The following is a 20,684-nucleotide window of genomic DNA, read 5'->3' on the forward strand; positions in this document are numbered from 1 at the left end:
GTCGTCTTTAGTCCAAAGTAAGTGGTTTCTGATGGGAGGGGAGTGTGGGGGAGGATGGATACGTGTGTATGAGTGGCTGAGTCCCTTTGCTGTTCACCTGAAACTATCACAGAATTGTTAATCAACTATACTCCAATACAAAATAAAAAGTTCTTAGTATGAAAAAAAGTGGTTTCTTCTCGCCTCTCATTCTCTGGTCCCCCCTCCTCCCTTAATCCAGGCTCCAGGCCCCTTTCTTCTCTCTCCTCATCTATCACCTACATCCATCCCTTCCCTGCTGTGCTCAACCACAGAAATGCCAAATTCCTAACACCCAGCTTCTTTAATGTCATCTCCCTCTCCTTCCCTCTAACAAGGTACCTCTGCACTTTAGCCCCTCACATGTCCTGGACCCTGCACTGCTCTGGGGGTGGCTAAATCAGGTCCTCCTGCAGATTCTCATAGATCTGGGTGAGCTCCTCCAGCTTCCTCTCCAGCTCCCAGGCCCGCTGCCTCAAGCTGTCAGCTGCTACTGTCTTGGCACCATCGTGCAGGTACATTGACTCCTTCACCAGGAAGCCCACATCCACCAGGAGGAGCACCCCTGCAGTGGCCAAGCCCGCGATCCGGGCTCCTTTGGTAATTGCTGAAGCTGTGGCTTTGAAACCTGCCTCTATCTGCTGGATGGCTGGGACTGAGATCCTCCCAGGGCTCATGTAGACGCTTGCTTTGGCTACAGAGCCAGGGTTGGCATTGCCTGTCTCCAGGGCATGGATGTGCATTTCAATGCACTGTTCAGCTTCTGTGACTTTCTCTGTTGTGTCAACAATGTGGGGGTTGCTCTTGAGTACCTCTAGGAGAACATTCCATTTCTTGATGACAGTTGACATCATGCGACTGGCTTCGGTTTCTGCTGATGACCTCTTCACATGTTCGATGATACTGGTGGACACACTGGTCACAGCAGCTGCTGCTCCCAGCCCTATCCCAGTGCCCAAGAGCACCACACTGGCCCCCATTGTCACGGGTGCCAGAGCCAGGCCAACGATGGTCAGAATACTAGACACAGCACCGGTGCTGTGGGCCAACACGTTGGAGATGGTACATCCCTTATGGACCTTCTCAACCTTGTCTGCGAGCTCATGTAACTTGCCTATGAACTCCTCCAGCTGCCGTTTCAACCGAGGAATCTTTTTCAGAAACCGCCTCCTGTCCAGCTGCTCTTTGGGGAGTCTTTCTTGGTCCTGCTCATCCAAGGCTGTTTTCAATTCCTTCAGATATTTGTGTAGCTCTTCCGCGTCTTCTCTGTAACAATGAAGGTCAAGGGATTAGAAAGGCAGTTTGTGTGTCTGTAAAACTGGCTCCATAATATCTATTCTGCATACATACAGATATTTTCCTATAAATCATTAGAAAAGAATTTTATAAATGTAAAAATTTCTCTTTCAACCTTAAACACGTTTCATAGTTTATAGATGTTCCATCTTGAAATAGGAAACCTTGGAATAGGTAAAGGAAAGTCACCTTAGGATACTGGCAACTTAAGAGAGGTATTGGAGAGAATTCCCAGGTGGTCCAGAGGTTACAACTCTGCACTCCCACTGCCGACCTTGACTCAATCCCTGGTTGGGGAATGAGGATCCTACAGGCCATATTTCTCAGCCAAAGAAAAGGTATGTGGTAAAGACATCACACAGGTGCGTCTATACCATCACTTTGAAAGAATTTTTGGAGAGGGAACCCCACAGGTAAACAAAGACATGTAGGACTGGAGGAGAAAAGCTTCATTCTAGGGCCTCAGTGTGTAGTGAGAAGTCTCCCTGTTCTTTGCCCTTGGCTACTGGGAAATGGTCCCTAAGCCCTGAGAATTCTGGCTGATAGGCGTGTCCTTGCCTGCCTGGGCCTTTGGTCACTGGTCAGTGTGACAAGGTGACAAGTGACCCAAGGTCTCTGGGTCCCATGGTATCAGTTCTGCCATCTGGTAGAACTGGACACTAGGGCACGAGTCTGACTTCCAGGAGGGGCTGGAGATGACAGGTCAGGGTAATTTGGCTTTTAAGCAAGATGAGTGTCCCTGATGGGCAGTACTCCGTGCATCTTGTCACACACCGAATCCAGTTCACTAACGTGTCCTGAGGACAATGGGAGCTTCTTATGTGAAACCTACCCAGACTCTGCCCTGTGGTTGGTGGGAACTTTTATCCTTCCCTGTAGTAAACTGTAGCTGGGATCATGAAGCTTTCAGTGAGTCCTGTCTATTCTATAGGGAATTTTTGAACCTGAGAGTTGCTTTGAGGATCCCCTAAATTTCCACTGAAGTCAAAGTAAGGGCAGTCCTGGTCACTGTGCCCCTACACTTTGCAGACTGGCTGTCTCGATGACTTAGAATTTTTTAAACCCCCAAAGTCAGAGCTAGAAGGCACCTTATAATATTTAGTCTGCCATCTGCTGTCTTCTAAGCATTGAGCCCTTGACCTTCTCAGCAGAAGGTCACTGGGTCCACCCACTGCCCCAGTGGACAGGGAAGCGGGAGACGTGCTGAGCCCTGGTTTCCCTTGGACTCTCCAGCTCACTCACTGACTCCTGACCCGTCACCCAGCACCCTCAACCGCTCAGGGGTCACCAACCTAACTCACTATTTACCTGGCGACAGCTTCACCTGCCTGCACCCAAAGACCGTGTGCAACCTGTGGAACCTCTAAAGATTCAAGGGACTTGAGGAAACACCCATCTGAACAGCTGAGCCTAGGAGACCAGCCCTTGCACAGCTGGTGGAGGAAGCATTTTCCTCTTGGGTGGGGAGGTGTGAGGCTCCTCAGAATCCCTCAAACGTCACACAATCACAGGCACTCATTGTGACCCTGGAGGGCTCCCTGAGCCATGCGGCCATCCCACTTTCAGGGGGACTCCACGTAGACTAGAAGAGGGTCCCAGATGGAGGGAGAAGCCAGGTCCCAGGCAGGGTGTGCAGACACAGTCACCCAGGGCCCTCTAGTCCAGCATGAGGGGAGCCCATCAGGGAGGGAAGAAATGTACCCCCTCCCATTCAGGGGACCTCTGCTACGGTCACAGTCCCTTCAGTCCTGTGTCCTCGGGGCCCACTCTCCTCACTCTAGTCCTGGCCCTGCTGCCCAAGCCCGCCTGCTCGTCCTCCAACCTGGACCCTCTGCTCCACCCTGACCCCTGGGTCTGACCCTGGTGCAGGCCTCCCTGGGCCTTTGGACGAGATGATTGCACTTGGTTCCCCATCTCTGACGCTGCAGTTCACTCTGAGGCCATCACCATGATCCATCAGACTGAATTGCTATTCCCATTGGACACAGGACAGATCTAAGATTCAAAGTCTTAAGCCCACAGGCCCAGGAGTTGGGCAGGGCTAGATCCAGGATCCCACCAGCTCCTCCAGTTCCTCTCTAGACTCTGCCTTATGGACCAGCAGGACCCTGCAGGGTTGGTCCAGCTCCTAACATGGGGAATAGAAAGACTGTAGGCAGGCCCAGGACACAAATGGTGGTGTCAGGATTCTCTAATTTGTCCCAAGGGAAAGTCTGCTTGGTTTCCTCACCAGAAAGAAGACCCTTGACCCCTGTCTGTTCCCAACAAGTTTTTTAAATGTTAATATTGACTGAGTACTTACTCTGTGTCAGTCATTATGGGAAGCACTTTACATGAATGAGCTCAGTGTCCTCACAATAAAAATGAAAAGATGAAGAAACTAAAGCTGAGAGCAGTTCAGTAACTTGTCCAAGGTCACATAACCTGCCCTTCCTTGCAGGTTTCATCTCTTCTCAACCCACAATCATTCACTGTCAGCAATTGACATGGAGGAAACATTCCTGATGGGATCTTGAGAAGGAACATCTCTGACCCCAACAATAGGGTCCTGCCTGGAGGAGGCGTTCCTACCAGGAGGAACCTAGCCTGATGCTGGGTAACCTTCCTGGTGCACCTGTGCAGGTTACCTGGACAAATTGGCCTCAGCCTTAATTCTCTCCAGGAATTCATTCAGCAGGAGTAGCAGTTCGTCTCTGCTCAGTGTGTCCCAGAGACATTCAACGACCTCTTCAAAAAAGATCTCAATATCTAGATGAAAGAAAAGGGAGTAAGATTAGAAGAATTTGTGGTGGGACACAAACGTTATTGAGTATAAAGTAGTTAAAATTCATCTTGCTGAGCAGCAGTCACTGGGGTGCTCTTGGTGAGGTCACCTAGGGTTATGGATGGACAGTCCCACCACACCCCCCAATTTGTGTTGAAGAGTTAACCCCTTGGTGACCTTACTGAAGATAGGGCTTGTAAGGAGGTTAGGTGAAAAGAGCTCCTAGGCGGGATTCCCAGGTAAATTGAGGTCATAGGTGGGGTTCCCAGGGAGTTCTAGTGGTAAAGAACCTGCCCGCCAATGCGGGAGATGTAAGAGAGGCGGGTTTGATCCCTGAGTCAGGAAGATCCCTTGAAGGAGGGCATGGCAAGGCACTCCAATATCCTTGTTTGGAGAATCCCATGGATAGAGGAGGCTGCCAGGCTGCAGTCCATGCAGTTGCAAAGAGTTGGACATGACTGAGCAACTGAACACACACACACAAAGAGAAGAAAGAGCAAGTGTGATTTGTTAGTTACCACTTCCAGAATAGACTGGCAGCACCCTGTAAATGAATGCTTTCGTGTTTGGACAATGAAACAATTGAATACTCACGTTAAATGGGATAAAGAATGTAATGACTATAAATGGCCTCAGATCACTACAGGGTAGGATTACTCCCCAATGAGTTATCAAAATCCCTGTGTGATTTCAGAGATCTGGAGGTTATGGAATTGTAGGTAAGATATTGGTGGCCAGGCTATATATATGTGTGTGTGGGCTGGGTCTTGATGTCAAATGTGTTTCTTGGTAAATCCACACAAAGAGGCATTATCCTTATTTCACAGAAGAGGCAAGTGAAACTCAGACAGGAGAATGGACAGCCCAAGGCCACAGAGCCGAAAGCCCTGAGGTTGAATCCAAGGTCAGGTGTCAGACACTTCTTGGACAAGACTTTGAATCCTCCTTGCATTTAAAACCCCTGTGATTTGTTCGTTCTGCTCTATAGCGCAAAATGGGGATTCTTTGCAACTCACTTTTGGTGGTGAGCATGCAGTAGCGTGTATAGAAGTAGAAATACAATGTGGTGCACACGAAACTTAGAAAACGTTACAAACTCATGTCACCTAATTTCAAAAAAGACTTTAGGACCTCACGCCATTGAGTAAAACTACCATGTGAGAGGATTCCTGCTTCTGACCACAGACTCTAGGATGGGCAGGGAGGGGATCAACCAGGTGGAGGAGGGGTGGAGCCAGATGTGATCCTCATCACCCCTCCCCTCCAGGTGGGAGGCGGCAAAGGCCAGACAGGGGTTCAGTGCAGGGTCCACCGACCCTTGCAGAGCGGCTGGGCTGCTGGCTGGGAAGAGCCGGAGGAAACAGCTTCTGCGGTGATGCCCAGGGTCTGGGAGCGGGAGGAGGCTTGGGCCAAGAGGGAGAGCAGGAGACGCTCCCGTGATGCCAGAGGACCTCCTCTCCAGGCCTGCCTGGCACTGGGGACGCCCATCTGTGGTCCGTGCTCCGCGCGCGCTCTCCCGGCCTCCGTCCTGAGTCACTTGCTGGGGGTGGGAGAGGCGGGAAGTCAGCGCCCTGGTCATGGCTCCCTGAGGAGAGGGCCGGGAAGGAGGCTGCGGGCAGACCCCAGGGTGAGGGAATCTCCCGGTCTCCCTTGGAAGCTCAATGATGCCTTTCCATCCTCCTCATGGTTCTTGATTCATCTGTAGATTAACTCAGCCTGGAAATACTACCCTCACTTCTGGGTCACAAGTAGGAACCTTCCAGAGAAGAGACAGCTGACTACCTGAGCAGTGTCCGAAGCTTTCTGAGCTCATGGTGGCAGCAGGGGCTCTCAGCGATCTCCCTTCAGCTCCTTGTCTGCGTCAGGCTGAAGGAGGTGTGACCTCATCCTTGGGGAGAGAAAAGAGACTGTGAGCTCCACTGTGAGGGAGCAGTGGCTGCAGGGAGCAGCGAGGGACAATTTCTCTGGTGGGTTCCCCCAGGACGGCCACCAGTGCCTCCAGGAACCAGCCCAGTGTGGCTCTCTGTCTCCTGGGCTCTGCTGGTTGTTAGTTAAGAAAAGTCATTCACCTCCTACAGCTCCTTCCAAGCCAAGTCAGAGTCCTGCTCTCCTGTTGGGGCACAAGGAGAAGGTATCAGACAGGAGACAGCCATCTGCGAAGCTATTGGAACAATAACACCAGAGACTAGAACAGATAGGAGGTGATACTCTGGAGTGAAGTGAGGTTGGGACACCTGTGTTTTTGAATTGGTAATAACTAATATTAATGATCACATTGATCCAGTGTCCTTGACATGCAGGCTCCTGAAACTCACTCAAACTTAGCTGAGACAAATTGTCACGCTGGTGCCAGAGTCTGGACTAGAACCTGGGTGTTTCTGATCCAAATCACATGTGTGTTATGACTATGCTCTACTCCCTATAATGTACAAAAATATTTATTTTTGGATATATGTTCATTCGTAAATGACTCTTCCACACTGATGTCTTGCTCCCTGTCAAGTCTCTCCTTGATAAAGTTCCTGGTGATACAGCTCCCATAGCCCAGGTCCTCCTTGCTTCTGCCAGAGCCATTTTTCCCACAAGGGCTTGGAGTCCCACCAGCCCTGCCCCCATTCCTGTATCCCTGCTCTGAGTGGCTGAGACCCCTGCAGCTGTTCTGTCTTCCTTGCTTTCCCCTCCTGAATATTGGGCTTGATGTAGTTTCTAATCCTTTATGTAAATAATAGTGCAAAGAATATTCTGCTTGTATAAAACTTCACCTACATCTGAGACTGTATCCTTAAGCTATATCTAGAAGTAGAATTCAGATCAGATGGCATCAACACCTAAAAAATTTCCATACCTAGAGCCACCATGCTATGCAAACAAACTGTAGCAATTTATGTTCACACTTATATTATGTGAGGGTGTCCATCCTTTCAGATAAATCCATTCTCAGTGGTTTTTCTTTTAAAAACATCAGATCTTTATAATTAAACAATTTATTCTGGTTCTGCATGTGATTATCTCGCCATGGGAGAGGAGGAAGGAAAGCAAGTGTTGATGATGTTGAGCTACTATTTTTAAGAATGCAAAAGAGCGTCTGTCAACTCCTCCTCCTGAGACCTGACTGAAATGATGGTAAAGGTATATATGGGTATAATACCATCTTCTGATAGAGTGCATGGTTTCCATAGTGTAGTGATTATCACATTTACCCTACACGCAAAAGGCCCTGGTTCAGAATCGAGTGGAAACAGCTTCACTTGGGCTTCCCTTGTGGCTCAGTTGGTAAAGAATCCACCTGCCATTCAGGAGACGTGGGTTCGATCCCTGCATTGGGAAGATCCCCTGGAGAGGGGAACGGCTACCCTTCCAATATTCTGGCCTGGAGAATTCAATGGACTGTGTCATCCAAGGGATCATAAAGAGTCGGACATGACTGAGCAACTTTCACTGAGAAGAGCAACTGGTGCTTGTGATCCTTGCTCTGCATTGGCATCGGCTCTGAAGCTTTACCAGTGGTCCCTCATATGTTATTCCATTAGCTTCTGAGGTCTGTACCATTGTATCCTCATTTACAAATAAGGAAGCTGACACATAGATGTTACCTGACTTACCTAAGGTCAGAAGCCTTGCCCTTGGCACACTGGTTCCACCCCACTCACTGGGTCAAGAACCCATAGCCTGCCTCTCCTCCCTCTGCTGCTAATAAAAGCAAGCATGGGAGCAGTAGGAGACCGGAGTCTTTCACGAATATTTGAAGACTCACTGGGTGGAGAAGTGATAGCTGAGTGAAGAGGAGCGCAGCAGAGGGAGAGAAACAGGGAGGGTGTTCACAGGAGAGAAGAACGGTCTGCTGGGCAGAGCCCCGGAGAGGGAGCAAGATGAGAGGGAGGCCAAGAGGAGAGCAGGGGACAAGCCCACCACCCCCACATCCCATCCCACATTCTCAGCAGCCTTCACCCTTCACCAGACTTTTAGAAATTTACTTGAAGATGAAATGCAGGAAAAAAAATAGATTACTTGTTTAATTATGGAGCAAGGTAAAGGATACCCACGAGAGAGATAGACGTGGGATCCAGGAATCAGGAACATCAACCCTGTGGGAAGGGAATCCAAGGATCCCAGCTGGGCACACAGCAGACCTAGAGAGAAACCAGTCCAGAATGGGATAAGAAGTCCAGAGTCTGCGGAACAGGGACTCGGTATCACGTGAGGCACACTTGGAAGGAAATGGAGGAAATGCTGAAGATAAACAGTGCAAGGGGTAAAATGAAGCCAGTTAGAAACTCAGAAAAACTAAAGCGCAAGAGGAGAAGCGGACGACAGAGGCCGAGACGGATGGATGGCATCACCAACTCAAAGGACATGAGTTTGGGTAGGCTCTGGTGATGGACAGGGATTCCTGCTGTGCTGCAGTTAGTTCATGGGGTTGCAAAGAGTCAGACACGATTGAGCGACTGAACTGAACTGAAGTGAACTGCTGAGAGCCATGTGCAGCTATATGGTACAATTTAGATCTTAAAAAATGTATTAAAATGTCACGAAAAATGTAAACTCTTTTGTTGATTAAAAAAAAAATCTAAAGTAAATATATCTATGTCCAAGTCCTTTGGAGACCATTTTTAAACTGAAGTAATATTAATATATATAATATGATATAGCTCACTGATGTATAATATAGTGATTCAAAAATCTTAGTTTTATTTCATTTATAGTCATTATAAAATAAGCTTATCTTTGAAAATGAAACAAAGTATTTAAGTATCTGAAGTAAATGTACTTGTTAACTTAAAAATCAAATACACGTCTAGAGCTTGGGAGCCGAGCATGGAAGGGAGGAGGAAGACTACCATCTCAGGTCACAAAGCTGGGAGTCAAGAAGCAGGAGGTGCAGTCGAGAGCATAAGAAACGAAGATGTGAATAAAGCGCTTACAAGTACAAAGCTTCCTAACAGAGGGTACACAATTAGTGGAATAATGATATAAGGAGAAGAAGGGGAAAGGTATAATAGAAAGTATATAAATAAACGAAATCCTTATTTTTCCTAATAATAAGTAAATTAATGCTATCAAATTTAAGTCAAGAAAAAGCAAAATGCAATACCTACTGCTTATTAGCTATTGTGGTTGATGACTTCCCACTTTGCACCAGGCACCTTCCCAATTGCTTGGTATGAATTCACTTCCTTTTGGTTCTCACAATGATCCTATAAGAAAGGAAACTGAAGCTCAGAGAGGTGAAGCAATTTACTCAAAGCACACAGCTAGTGCTAGAGCCAGAGTCCAAGTCCAGGTTCCTGTCTCCTGCGCACACATTCTCACACCATTCCACCTCCCAGTGTAGTGATATCATTTAAAGACATTGATGAACTATCTAAAGAAGAAGCTTTTCCTTGGGAAGGAATGAGCAGAACCCTCTGTACAAACTGACCTGTTTTAACCAAATGCACTTAGAACTGGATTGTTTTAACTCTAAGACAACAGAAGTCACTTTACAGCAGTCAGAAACCCACAAGAATGGGGTGGTTTCTGGGGCCACCACCTTAAAGAAGATGGAGCGGCTGAATTAAATGCCAAGATATGTGTGACTCGTGCTGTGACAATGTCAGTGGAGGAACATGTTTGTGTAGATGAAGCATAGTTCTCTAGAAAAGCAGGCATGAAAACCGGGTGAAACCAGAATGATGAGAGTGAACTGTGACCTTAGACAGATACTGTCCAGCAGCATCTTGCCCACCCACATGGGCACCCATGCGCTTCAGTCCACTCAGAGGAAGGAAGACCCCTTGCAGGGGAGGTGAATTCCAGAGACTGCATCTCTGCTCCTGTAAAGACAAGGATGCTCTTGAAGGTGATCAGAGCAGTGGTCATAAGGGGGCACCCACATATAATCATAACAATAAAAGATAATGATTGCTATGAATGTTTCATTGAGACAGGCTGAGTCTGTGAAAGGCCATGAGTTCATAATAATATTCAAAGGAGAGGACTTTAGAAAAGTGTGGCCAGAAAGAGAGACATAAAGGTGAAAAAGAATGCTAGTGGTTATGCAGGAGACGCAAGACCAAAGAGATATGGGATTGATGCCTGGGCAGGGAGCATCCCCTGGAGAAAGAAATGGTTGCCCACTGCAATATTCTTCCCTGGGAAGTCCCATGGACTGAGGAGGTGGAGAGCTCCAGTCTGTGAGGCTGCAAAGAGTGGGACATTTCTGAGCTGGTGTCTTTCTCTTGTTTCTATGGTGCAAAGAAGAGTAATGCAATGGGAATTGTTTTGTTGTGGATTGATTTATAAATAAGAGGAGTCTTGACGTCTCTGGGTATATTCCTTTCTGTTTTATTTACACAAATGTTTATAGAGGATTGAGAAAGAAAGAGCCCCTGACATCTGGAGGCTGGCCTGGTGTCACAACAGGGCGCTGCTCTTCACCCGTTGGATGTAAAGGCTCTCACAGAACTCCAGCCTCCCACAGGGGCACCCTGAGAGCAGGAGCGAAGGAGACAGCAAACACCCGTCACTGCGCCCCCACCAACACCACGCCCCTCCCCTGGCTGAAAAGCAGGCCTGCTCCTTCTTTACCAACACAGCTTCATCCTCGCTCTGCTCGCCCCTCTCCATAGATGAGTTACTGAGAGCCCGCTGGCAGTGCTGCCTGCCATTCCCCGCAGCACCGCATCCAGAGCAGCCCCATTGCCTTAGAGCTTCCCCCGCATCCCCCCACCTAAGCTCCAAGCCGAGAATCCTTCTTCCTGCACCTTCCTCTGCGATGTTCCCAGCTCTCCTTCACGAAGAGTAACCATCAGCTTGTTTTTAGGGAGTGTGCCTGGTGGCGAAGGCTGGAGGCGCCGTCACGTGGATGGGAGAGAAGTCACAAAGGCAGGCCCTCCTCCAGGTAGATGGAAGAGGAGAGCTGGCGGGCCCCCTGCCCCTTCTCTGCCCCAAAGCTGCAGGACCCCAGGAGCCAGGTCAGCCTATTGAAATCATGAAACATGAGAACAGAGTCAAGTGAGAAAGAAGAGGAGGGCTCAGGCAGAAGGGCCGGCTCCTGGGTGATGACAAACAATTGTAAATGCGTTGAACACTGGACTCATCCTGCCGCCCTTCCCTCCCATTCTTGGCCTGGTCCTGACCCTTGTCTGGGGCCTCAGCTGGGTGTGGATGCTGATGGTGCTTCCTCTGCTGGATTCCTCACCAGGGCTTCCTCCTCTGTTAGCCTCTGATTGGTCCCTTTCTGGAAAGGCTGTTGGTGGGAGAGGGGAGGACCCTGGAGAAGCCTGTCCCTGCCCAGCTGCATGGCCAGGCATGCATCCCCCCCTCCTCGTGGGCAGACAGATTCTCCCCAAACATGTCCCTCATGTGCCTGCAGTCACCCTCCCTGGGAAGGGAAAGGGTCGTTAGGAAAGTCTCTGGCCGAGCACCTGGACTCTCCCGACTGCCCGAGCTCCCGTGTTCCTCACCCTCTCTGTCTCCGCAGGGCCTGCTGCAGGAGACTGACAGCTCCCTGGCACAGGCTGCCCTCCCCATGCATGTGCTTCCCCACTGGCCTCACCGTGTGACGGGTTACTTGTCCCTGGAGACCCAGCTCCAAGCCTCCCTCTGCCACCTTCCCCCCGTTGCTCCCCAGCTCCTCTTGAGGGCCACACTTTCCTGGTGGTGATCCCTTTTTGCTCAGTTTCTCCAGGTCTGAGAACCCTTCCCACATCATCAGGGGCCCTGTCTCTTCTCTGCTGCTCCTCCTGTCCAGGGCCTCTGGGCACCCTCCACCCTCCTGGGCACCGTCTGGCCAAAATATGAGGTGTGGGACCCTTTATGGGGACATGAAACAAGCAGCTTCTCGATGACACAGCACAAGCCCAGTTCCCCCTGTTAAAATTAGAAATGGAGGGAGGGGAGAAGGGGAGAAAGAGGAAGACAATGGGGAAGAAATGAAAGATCCTAATCAATCAATCATTCTAAAGGATCCAACGTAAACCAGAGAGAAAAAACTGAAGGGACCGAAAGAAACTCAGCAGTGGCCACAGGACTGGAAAAGGTCAGTTTTCATTCCAGTCAGAAAGAAAGGCAATGCCAAGGAATGCTCAAACTACTGCACAATTGCACTCATCTCACATGCTAGCAAAGCGATGTTCAAAATTCTCCTAGCCAGGCTTCAACAGTATGTGAACCATGAACTCCCAGATGTTCAACCTGGATTTAGAAAAGCCTATTATACTGATGTCTGTAGAGTTTGGCTTTTTATCTTAACATTGCAACACCAAGATGTATGTGGACCTTGTGCAGTGAGCCCTTCTCACTTCTTCCAGCAGCGCCACCTTCCCCACACAGGACCTCCCATCACCCACATCCTGAGCAGAGGGCCTGGCAAACACAGGAAGCCAACGACCTTCGACTCCCCGCTTGGTGTCCGGTCTGTCTCCAGGCAAAGTGTCCCCCAGGGCCTGGCACTGAGTCTGGCACTCAGAGGCAGGGTTTTTCAACAAACCTTGATTCCCTGTATCTGAAAAAAATTCCCTTTCCCCCACCAGCCCGAGCCTAGCACCGTCAGGACAGCGCCAAGGTGGCCAGGTCATAGGAGGAGAGGCTCTGACTCCTTGCCCTCTCCACCCCGTCTGCTTCCTTTAATTTCCTAAATGGCTGAGTACCTGGAACATACACCTTCCTTCTGGGGTCGCTGCTCATGTCTCAGGAGTCCACTTCCTGAGCTGAGCCCACCTGAGCAGATGCCGCCCTTCGTCTGCTCTGTTTAGGGGCCCTCGGCTGGGAGGAAGCCCTCAGACACACCTGCCTCCACATCCAGGCTCTGCCCCTGCTTAACTTGCTGACCTCACCTGTCTGAGGTTCCATTTCCTTCTTCTGTCAGTCAGTGACAATCATCCTTTTCTCAGACAGTCATCCTAAGGATGGGAAGAGGGGATGGGCGGGGTCTTACCCACCTGCTTACTCAGGAACCTTGCTCTGTCCGAGTGTGAACAAATCCAGGCGTTGACATCTGTGCAGATGCAGCCGCCAGCTGTGCGTCTCTGCAGTGAGAACACAGCTGTGCTTCTCAGCAATGAGAACACACACACCCTCTGGGCCCAGATATACTCTGGGAAGCAAAAGTGAAAGTCAAAACCCTTATTTCTGAGTTCTCAAGTCAAACAAACATCCTGCCCACCAGGCCCCACCTTGGGCTAGTCCCACCATCCTGCTGACACCCTAGACAAGCAAGTCCAGTCCTGACATTCCACGTCCTTCTTGACACAGTCCACCCTGCCTCGGGCTCCTTGAAGGAAGACCTGCCACCAACACAGCGTGAGGCCCTTGGCAAATCACTCCTCCATGTTTCCATCTTCTCACCCACCAACCCCACACTCACCAGCCGGCCTGCCTCGCCCACCTTTGTGCCACCAGCACGTGGTACCGGCCCAGAACACACCAGGTGCTCAGTGCATGCTGGTCACACTCTGCTGTGGCTGCCAGGATTCGCTCACCCAGGTTCTTCTGCCAGGGACATCTGCAGCATCGTGCTGGGACAAAGGCATTCTGCAAAGCCCAAATCTGAACAGCGTCCTCTGAGAAGCTCCCGTGACCTCGCCTGCAGAGCCCACCGTTTCTTGCACTGCACCTATGGTGCCTGCAAGAGGGTCCTAAGGCCATCCCTCAGCCACTCTAAGGCCTACATCCACCCCTAGGATCAGATCCCTCTAGACTTAGCCCTGCTGGCAGGGACGGAACTAGCGCCTTTAGTCCCGGTGGCCCACAGGAGGAGGCCCAGCCTTGGTGGTCACTGCCATAACGTGGATGCAGAAGTTCCTGGGAAGGGCTGAGAGCACGCTGCCCTTAACTACCTCGGCTTTTCTCCAACTGACAACAGATATTTTTCTCTCCAAATGGAAGGCTTTTATCAGAAAACCAGTGTCCTGACAACTGAGAAATTGTGCAACGGAGAGCTGGCCCTGCCTCCGTTTTGTTCCTGAGCAAAGAGCCTCTGTGGGCGGGGCTAAGCTAGTGCCAGGTGCTGTGCTCGCACCGTCCACGCTTTTCCTGTTGAATCTCACATCAGCTCTAGGAGTGCTGGCTCCGTTTCACAGATGAAGAAATGCAGGTCAAGTTCCCACAGTCTGAGAGGCCTGCAGCTGGACTGCTGGTGAACTTCTCGGATGTCTCCAGCAGAAGTGACTGCAGTGGACCTGGATGCCCCACAGAGGCCCCCTGCCCTTCCCTCAGGGCGGCTTCACCCCAGGAAACATCCCTGGGCCATTATGGTCCCCTCCCCCCAGGTTGGAGGGAGGGACAGGAGATTATTCCATGAGGATAGCGAACCATAGTTTGCTCTTAAAGCCAACTATTATGTATCTGTTGCATTTTGCAGGTAAGGGAGCTGAGAGGAGGGGAGAGGTGGGGGTGTTCTTCCAGGATCAGGGACTTGTGTTTGGTGGGAGAGTGTCAGCAGCTCACATCCTGCAAACATCCATTTGACATTCTGTCCCCTGTGCTCAGAGCTCAGGCCAGGACAGACACCCCAGAGCCCAGACACAGAGGAGTCAAGGGGCAAACGGGCAGCAGCCCTGCCCACTGACCTGCACAAGTCTGCTCCTGACCTTATGGGAGCTGCCAGGACTCGAGGATGCCTCCTTTCCAGAGGTTGGGGTCCTCGGGGGACAGCCAGCTCTGGGTGTCACCCCTATAGAAGGGACACAGGGAAGAACAGTGGTAGGCAGGAGCTTTCCTGGAGGGAAAATCCAAGCACAGTCACCCCTCCCGCCTGCTTACTTTAAACCTCAGGCAGACATTCAGGGGCAGGGAAAGCCATGTGGGCCTCTCCAGGGGAAAACTGCCAGCATGAGGGTGCCCAGGCCCCACTTCCTAAGTGCCCTCCACCACAGGATAGCTAGGGACCCCGAGCGAGGATCAGGCTGGGTGGGGTGTGTGTCCCGGGACTCACCTCCTGGTCAGGTAGCCCCAGCAGGAGGCCTGGAAGCCGATGATGACGTCGGTGATCTTCAGGTCCCGCTCCTCCTCCAGGTGGGCCAGCACGCCAGCCTGGAAAAAGGCCTTGCTCTGGCCCATGCAGTACAGGTTGCTCTTGAGCTCCAGGGCTTCGATCCAGAGGAGGAAAGCCGGCTGCTGACCACGGGGCACCCTGGCCACCACAGAGCCCTGGAGCAAGGCAAGGCCAGGGAAAGGGCCTGGAGCCTGGGTTGGCCCTGCTGCTCTGTGGGCAGCCTCCTCCTGGTGCAGGGAGAGTGGGGCTAAGGGGACGCAGGACGGGGCAGGTGGGGGTTAGCACGAGACAGGTAACAGGTAAAAGCCACAGAGAAATACAGAACCTCGGCCCTGTAGGTACATTACCTGCTGGAGTCTCTGCCCACGAGCATTTCTTACAAGGGTGGGAGTAGATAGTGGGGCTCAGGAGGCATTACCTTAGGTAACTAGGGAAACAGCGTCCCTGTGTGTTTATCTGACTGCCCTGGGTCTTCAGTGCTGTGCAGGCAGGGGCTGCTTTCCCTAGTTGCAGCGAGTGTGCTCCTCTTCATCGAGTACATGGGCTTCTCGTTGCAGTGGCTTCTGTTTCTGCAGAGCACAGGCTCTAGGGAGCTGGCTCAGTAGTTGCAGTGCACGGCCTTAGTTGCTCCGCAGCATGTCGGATCTTCCCAGACCAGGGATCAAACCCGTGTCCCCTGCATTGGCAGGCAGCTCCTTTGCCACTGGACCACCAGAGAAGTCCCAAAAGGTATCTCTTGAGAAAGGTGCTGTAAAGTCAAGACTGGCTCAACGTCCTTCAGAAGCACAGGAGCTAAGCAGGGGTGGCTGGGCAGTGTGGGGCCGTGTGCAGGGTGACGGGCAACACCATAGGTGGCTTGAGAGCCTCACTGGGACGGTACAAGGTGCTCCTCACCAAGTGTCCTTGTCGCAGAGGCTGGGTCCAGACCAGCTCCACAGGCATCTGAGTGTCACCAGTTGTTAGATATCCTGTGTCAGCAGCACAACATCCTGAGATAACTGGTGGATTCTGAGTATGGACCTCTGCAGACTCAAAACTCCCCTCTTCTCTTAGGTCTGAGCCCCGGGAACAAGGCAGTTGGAGGCTGTGTGCCGGCTGGTATGAGGGCAGCTCTGTGAACTTCAGGGCATTTGTGAGAACCAGGAGCAGCAGCTAAAACCACCAAACTCAGGGCCAAGCGAGGAGCTAGAAGCCTCCAAAACAGGCCCTGCCAGAAGGGACTCAGGTCCTGGGTGGCAGGACAGACCTGTGCCCATCTCTCCCCACATTGGGAAGCACAGCAAGTGGCAACAGACAGCTCCGTGGCCTGAGCTCCAAGGAGGTGGGTCCACCACCCTGGGCGCAGATGAGCTGTGTTACAGAAATACCACATGCTTGCTTCACTTCCTCCTGAAGCAGGACACCCTGCGTCCTCCTGACCAATCAGCTCAACATGGATCCAGGGAAGAGGCTCAAGGCACCCAGAGGCCCCACCCAGGACGGCCCTTCCCAGGTGGGGGCTGTGGCCACATTCCTGGACCCTGGGCCCAGCTTCCTCCTGTTCTCTGTTGGGGTGACAAGCACGTGCTCTCAGAGGGGCAGTGAGGCCTTGATTAGGACCCAGGTGACAGTGCTGACACAGCGATGGCCCAGCCCAGGCTCCACAGGGGTGAATTTCCCCGCAGGAAAGAGGAACAGGAAGTGGGATCCCAGTGAAGATTGGTATCTGGAAGCAGCGCTCCTGGAGGTCCTGGAGCCTACTGCACCTCCCTGTTGCTGCACGTATGTAACATACATGCAGAGTCCTGGGAAAGGAGCCCACAGAGCAGGAGAAGCACTGGCATCGTGCTGGGGCCCTTCACCCCTGACATCCCTGCAACACGCAGCAGGGGAGGTGATTCGTGTTTGTATCCAGCTGGTGAAGTGGGCAGTGTACTTAGTGTTGTGTGTGGGATGTTGGACCCAGAATAGGGTGAGGAGAGTCATTTCCATTGGTCTGAGAAGAGGGCACGTGTGCATCCAGGAAGCACTCAGTCTGGAGTCTCTCTTCCTGAGCCTCTCCCTCCAGGGTTAGGGTCCCTGTTAACTATTCATCTTCCTCATCTTTCAGCCTGACCTATTGGTCCAAGACTATAGTCCTCAGACCCAAGCGCCTCTGTCTCCTTGGAACCTGACACTGAGATTCCAGGTGCTTGAAGCTAAGCTCCCTGCTGGAAGGGGCCTCTGGGGACAGACAGTGAGCTTCTGCAGGGGGACCTGCCCTACTTTCTGTCCTTCCTGAACTGTGCAGGTTTGGGGGCTTCTTTCCATTCTCTCACCTGGGCTGCATCCCTCCAGTGCACACTCTTCTGTGCTCACTTAGCCAAACTCAGTTTTTGCTGCTCAGAACCACAGGGATCTCATCTGACACAGGGGTCACTGTGGAATTGCATCATCCGCTTATTCAGCTGAACGGGGTCCAGCTCTAAGGGTTCGGGGGGACATGGGGATGGACACTGAATGGTTCTGTATGCAGTGCCTGGAACCCTGCCCAGGAGAAGTTTCTGCAGGATTTGAATTCCCCAGGAACTTACAAAGAATTAAAGAAGGAATGAAACTCATGATTCAGGGATCAGACAGATGCTGGCCATGACTGCTGATGTCTCCAGGAAGGAATGGAAGGGCCAATTGAAGCCTCAGGGAAACACGGGCTGAGAGGGAGTCAGAGGCACTGAGGAAAGTCCTCAGAGGGAGGTTTGGACAAAAGTGTGGAGAAGGCTCTGCAGCACATGGGGAGGGACTTAGGAGATGTCCTGGGATCATTTCCAGGTCCCGGGTCTCTGGCTTCATTCCCTGGGCTCCAGGCGCGGGGGACTGTTAGGTGCCCACATGCTCCACACGTGGAAACACAGAGTCGATGCCCTGTGGAGCAGGCCCATGGGGGTGAGAGCAACACCCAGATGCTCCCCTCTCCTCCCTGGAGAGGAGGTGCCTGTGGCATCCTATGAAGGCTCCTCAGAAGGTCCAGGCAGGTGCAATCCCAGATGGGTGACCAGATCAGAACATGGCCTTGGATGGAATTTCCATTCCTTCCTGCCCACTTTCCACAGCCCTCAGTCCTGCCCCTGGTGATGGAGTGAGCCTGGCGACCAGCTCTGCCCTTGGGGGACCACAGGCTCCAGCAGGTAGGCTGCAGGGAGGCTTTGAGCATCTCTGCTCAGAGTCATGGGCAGCCGTGGAGGAGGGGAAGCAGGTAGGGCTAAGATCAATATTCTTAAGAGTCATTCTAGCCCCATGTGGGGAATAGACAGGTGAGGCAGGGCACTGCCCTAAGGTAAACAGAGGAAGATGGTTCTGGAAGTTCCTGCAGGAGTCCTGGTGAAACCTGAAGGCAGCCTGGGTGAGTCGTGTGCTGTCTCTCTGCCCCTCTGTTTATGGCTGATCCCCCCTCACACCTGCACACAAGCCCTCTGCTCTTACTCACCCTCGGGTGCCCCGTGTCCATCCTGGTCCCCGGGGCTGGAGGAGGAGCATCCCCGTCCTCAGCCCAAGTCAGACGACACGGGCTCCCCTGGGCGTCCCATGGGGCCTGGGGCTCCAGGGTCTGAGGGAAACGACAGGCTGGCAGGAAGGAGGAGCCACGGAGGATACTCTCCCTGAGATGCTGGGAGACAGGCTCACGGGGAAGGAGCTCAGGCATCTGGAACCCAGGTGAGCCCCTCAGTCAGCACAAGGAAGCCTCAGTGAATCCGTGCTATTCATTGAAATAAAGTCTAGAGAACACAAGGTGAGGAGATCCGGTGTTAGTTGTCAGTCGTGTCAGGCTCTTGCTGACCTTATGGACTGTAGCCTGCCGGACTTCTTTCTCCATGGACTATTTCCAGGCAAAAATATTGGAGTGGATTGCCATCTCCTTCTCCAGGGATCTTCCCAACACAGGAATCGAACACACGTCTCCTGAATTGGCAGGCGGATTCTTTACCACTGAGTCACCTGGGAAGCCTGTGGAAAAGCATGGAGTTTCCTTAAGAAACTAAATATAGAGTTACTGTATGAGTCAGCACTTCTGGAAAAGACAAAAGCTCTAATTCAAAAAGTAACATGCACTCCAGTGTTCAAAGCAGCACTATTTGTAATAGCATGGAAGCAATCTAAGTGTCCATCAATAGAAGAAAAATGATGCAAAATAAGTGGAATAGTACCCAGCCATAAAAGAATAACACAAGGCTGTATTTTGCTGCTTGGATTGACATAGAGATTATTGTAAATGAAATAAGTCTGTCAGAGAAAGACAAATATTGTATGATCTCAATTATATGTGAAATCTAAAAAGTAGTACAAATGAACTTATTTACAAATCAGAAACAGCCTCACAGACAAAGAAAACAAAGTTATGGTACAAAATTAAGAAAGGGGAGGAAGGGTAAATAGGGATGTGTGGTTAACAGATGCCCACCACCATACCTAAGATAGACAAACAATAAGGCTTTACTGTTAGCGCACAAAACTACATGTGTGATCAATACATTTGGCTGTACACCAGCAACCCACACAATACTGCAAGTCAACTACACTTCGATAAAAACAAACAAACAAACAATGAAGTCCCTGCCTAATTAATACAAACCTGCTGGGATCGAAGCTGAGCTGATGCTGGAGACACAGGGCTGGAGAACACCACCAGGGGGAGACTCTTCTCGCTGGGACATCACACCCTGAGGAGGGCGACAGAGGAGCCCCAGCTACTTCTCCTGGATCCCAACAGTCCTCACTCTGACTTTCCCTCATTTTCAACCCTTTGTATTCCTGGCCTTCCACAGCTAGTTCCACCTGCCTTTCCCTTTATTCTACCCCCAGTGTGTTCTTTAGTCCAAAATAAGTGGTTTCTCCCCTCCCCTCACTCTTTAGCCCCTCTCCTCCCTTAGTCCGGGCTCCAGGTTCTTTCTTTGTCCTCATCTGCACCTGCAGCCATCCCTCCCTTGCTGTGCTCAGCTCCAGAAATGCCAAATTCCTAACTCCCAGGACCATCAATGCTGTCTCCCCTCCTTTTCCCCTCTAACAATCTGCCTCTGAGACACCCAGCAAATGTCCCTGGTCCCTGCACTGCCGGGGTCCAGCCCTGGTGGATCCAGGGTAATTTGAAGGGGAGATGGAATCGGCGTCCTAGGAAAACACTTATTTAATTACAGATATAGAGAGAGAAGAAACAGATAGTGTAGTAGGAAAATTAGTGGAGAAAAAGAGGCTGAATAAATTGGTTTATGTGGGATACCAATAAAATTCCAAGACAAGGAATTTTCACCATCTACGTTGGGCCACTGGTGCCACTTGAATATCAGAAGGTGCCCCTCCTTGGGCTCCTTCGCGTGTGGAACTTAAAAGCCAGGGCAAGTAAGTAGATGTGGTGAGCACTCATGCTCCAGATGGGAATTCAGCCAGATAAATGGGGAGCAAGAAAGAAACGACACGGGGGAATCAGTCTTTCCAGAAACTGATCCAATTTCTTTATTTTTCAGGTTTGCTTATATACTTTATGTTATACATAGGGATGAATACAGAGTCACGTGGGGGTCAGCAGACGTGACCCTTGTCAAAATCAGGTGCTTCATATAAAATTATACAAAGGTCTTATGGGTTTTACATCATCTTCTGGCCATGAGGCCTGCTGACATT

General features: G+C 51.2%; 1 protein-coding gene across 1 annotated transcript; it reads right to left on the bottom strand.

The window, feature by feature from the left end:
• Nucleotides 1–413: 413 nt before the first annotated feature.
• LOC138077772 (apolipoprotein L3-like) lies at nucleotides 414–5,891 on the bottom strand. The gene is made up of 3 exons (XM_068969974.1): nucleotides 5,861–5,891; nucleotides 3,942–4,062; nucleotides 414–1,284 (listed from the first exon to the last, which is right to left on the bottom strand). Exons 1-3 carry the CDS (start codon nucleotides 5,889–5,891, stop codon nucleotides 414–416), a joined length of 1,023 nt encoding a protein of 340 aa, XP_068826075.1.
• Between the last annotated feature and the right edge of the window lie 14,793 nt (nucleotides 5,892–20,684).

Source organism: Capricornis sumatraensis, chromosome 4, assembly GCF_032405125.1.
Source record: "Capricornis sumatraensis isolate serow.1 chromosome 4, serow.2, whole genome shotgun sequence".
NCBI classification, from domain to species: domain Eukaryota; kingdom Metazoa; phylum Chordata; class Mammalia; order Artiodactyla; family Bovidae; genus Capricornis; species Capricornis sumatraensis.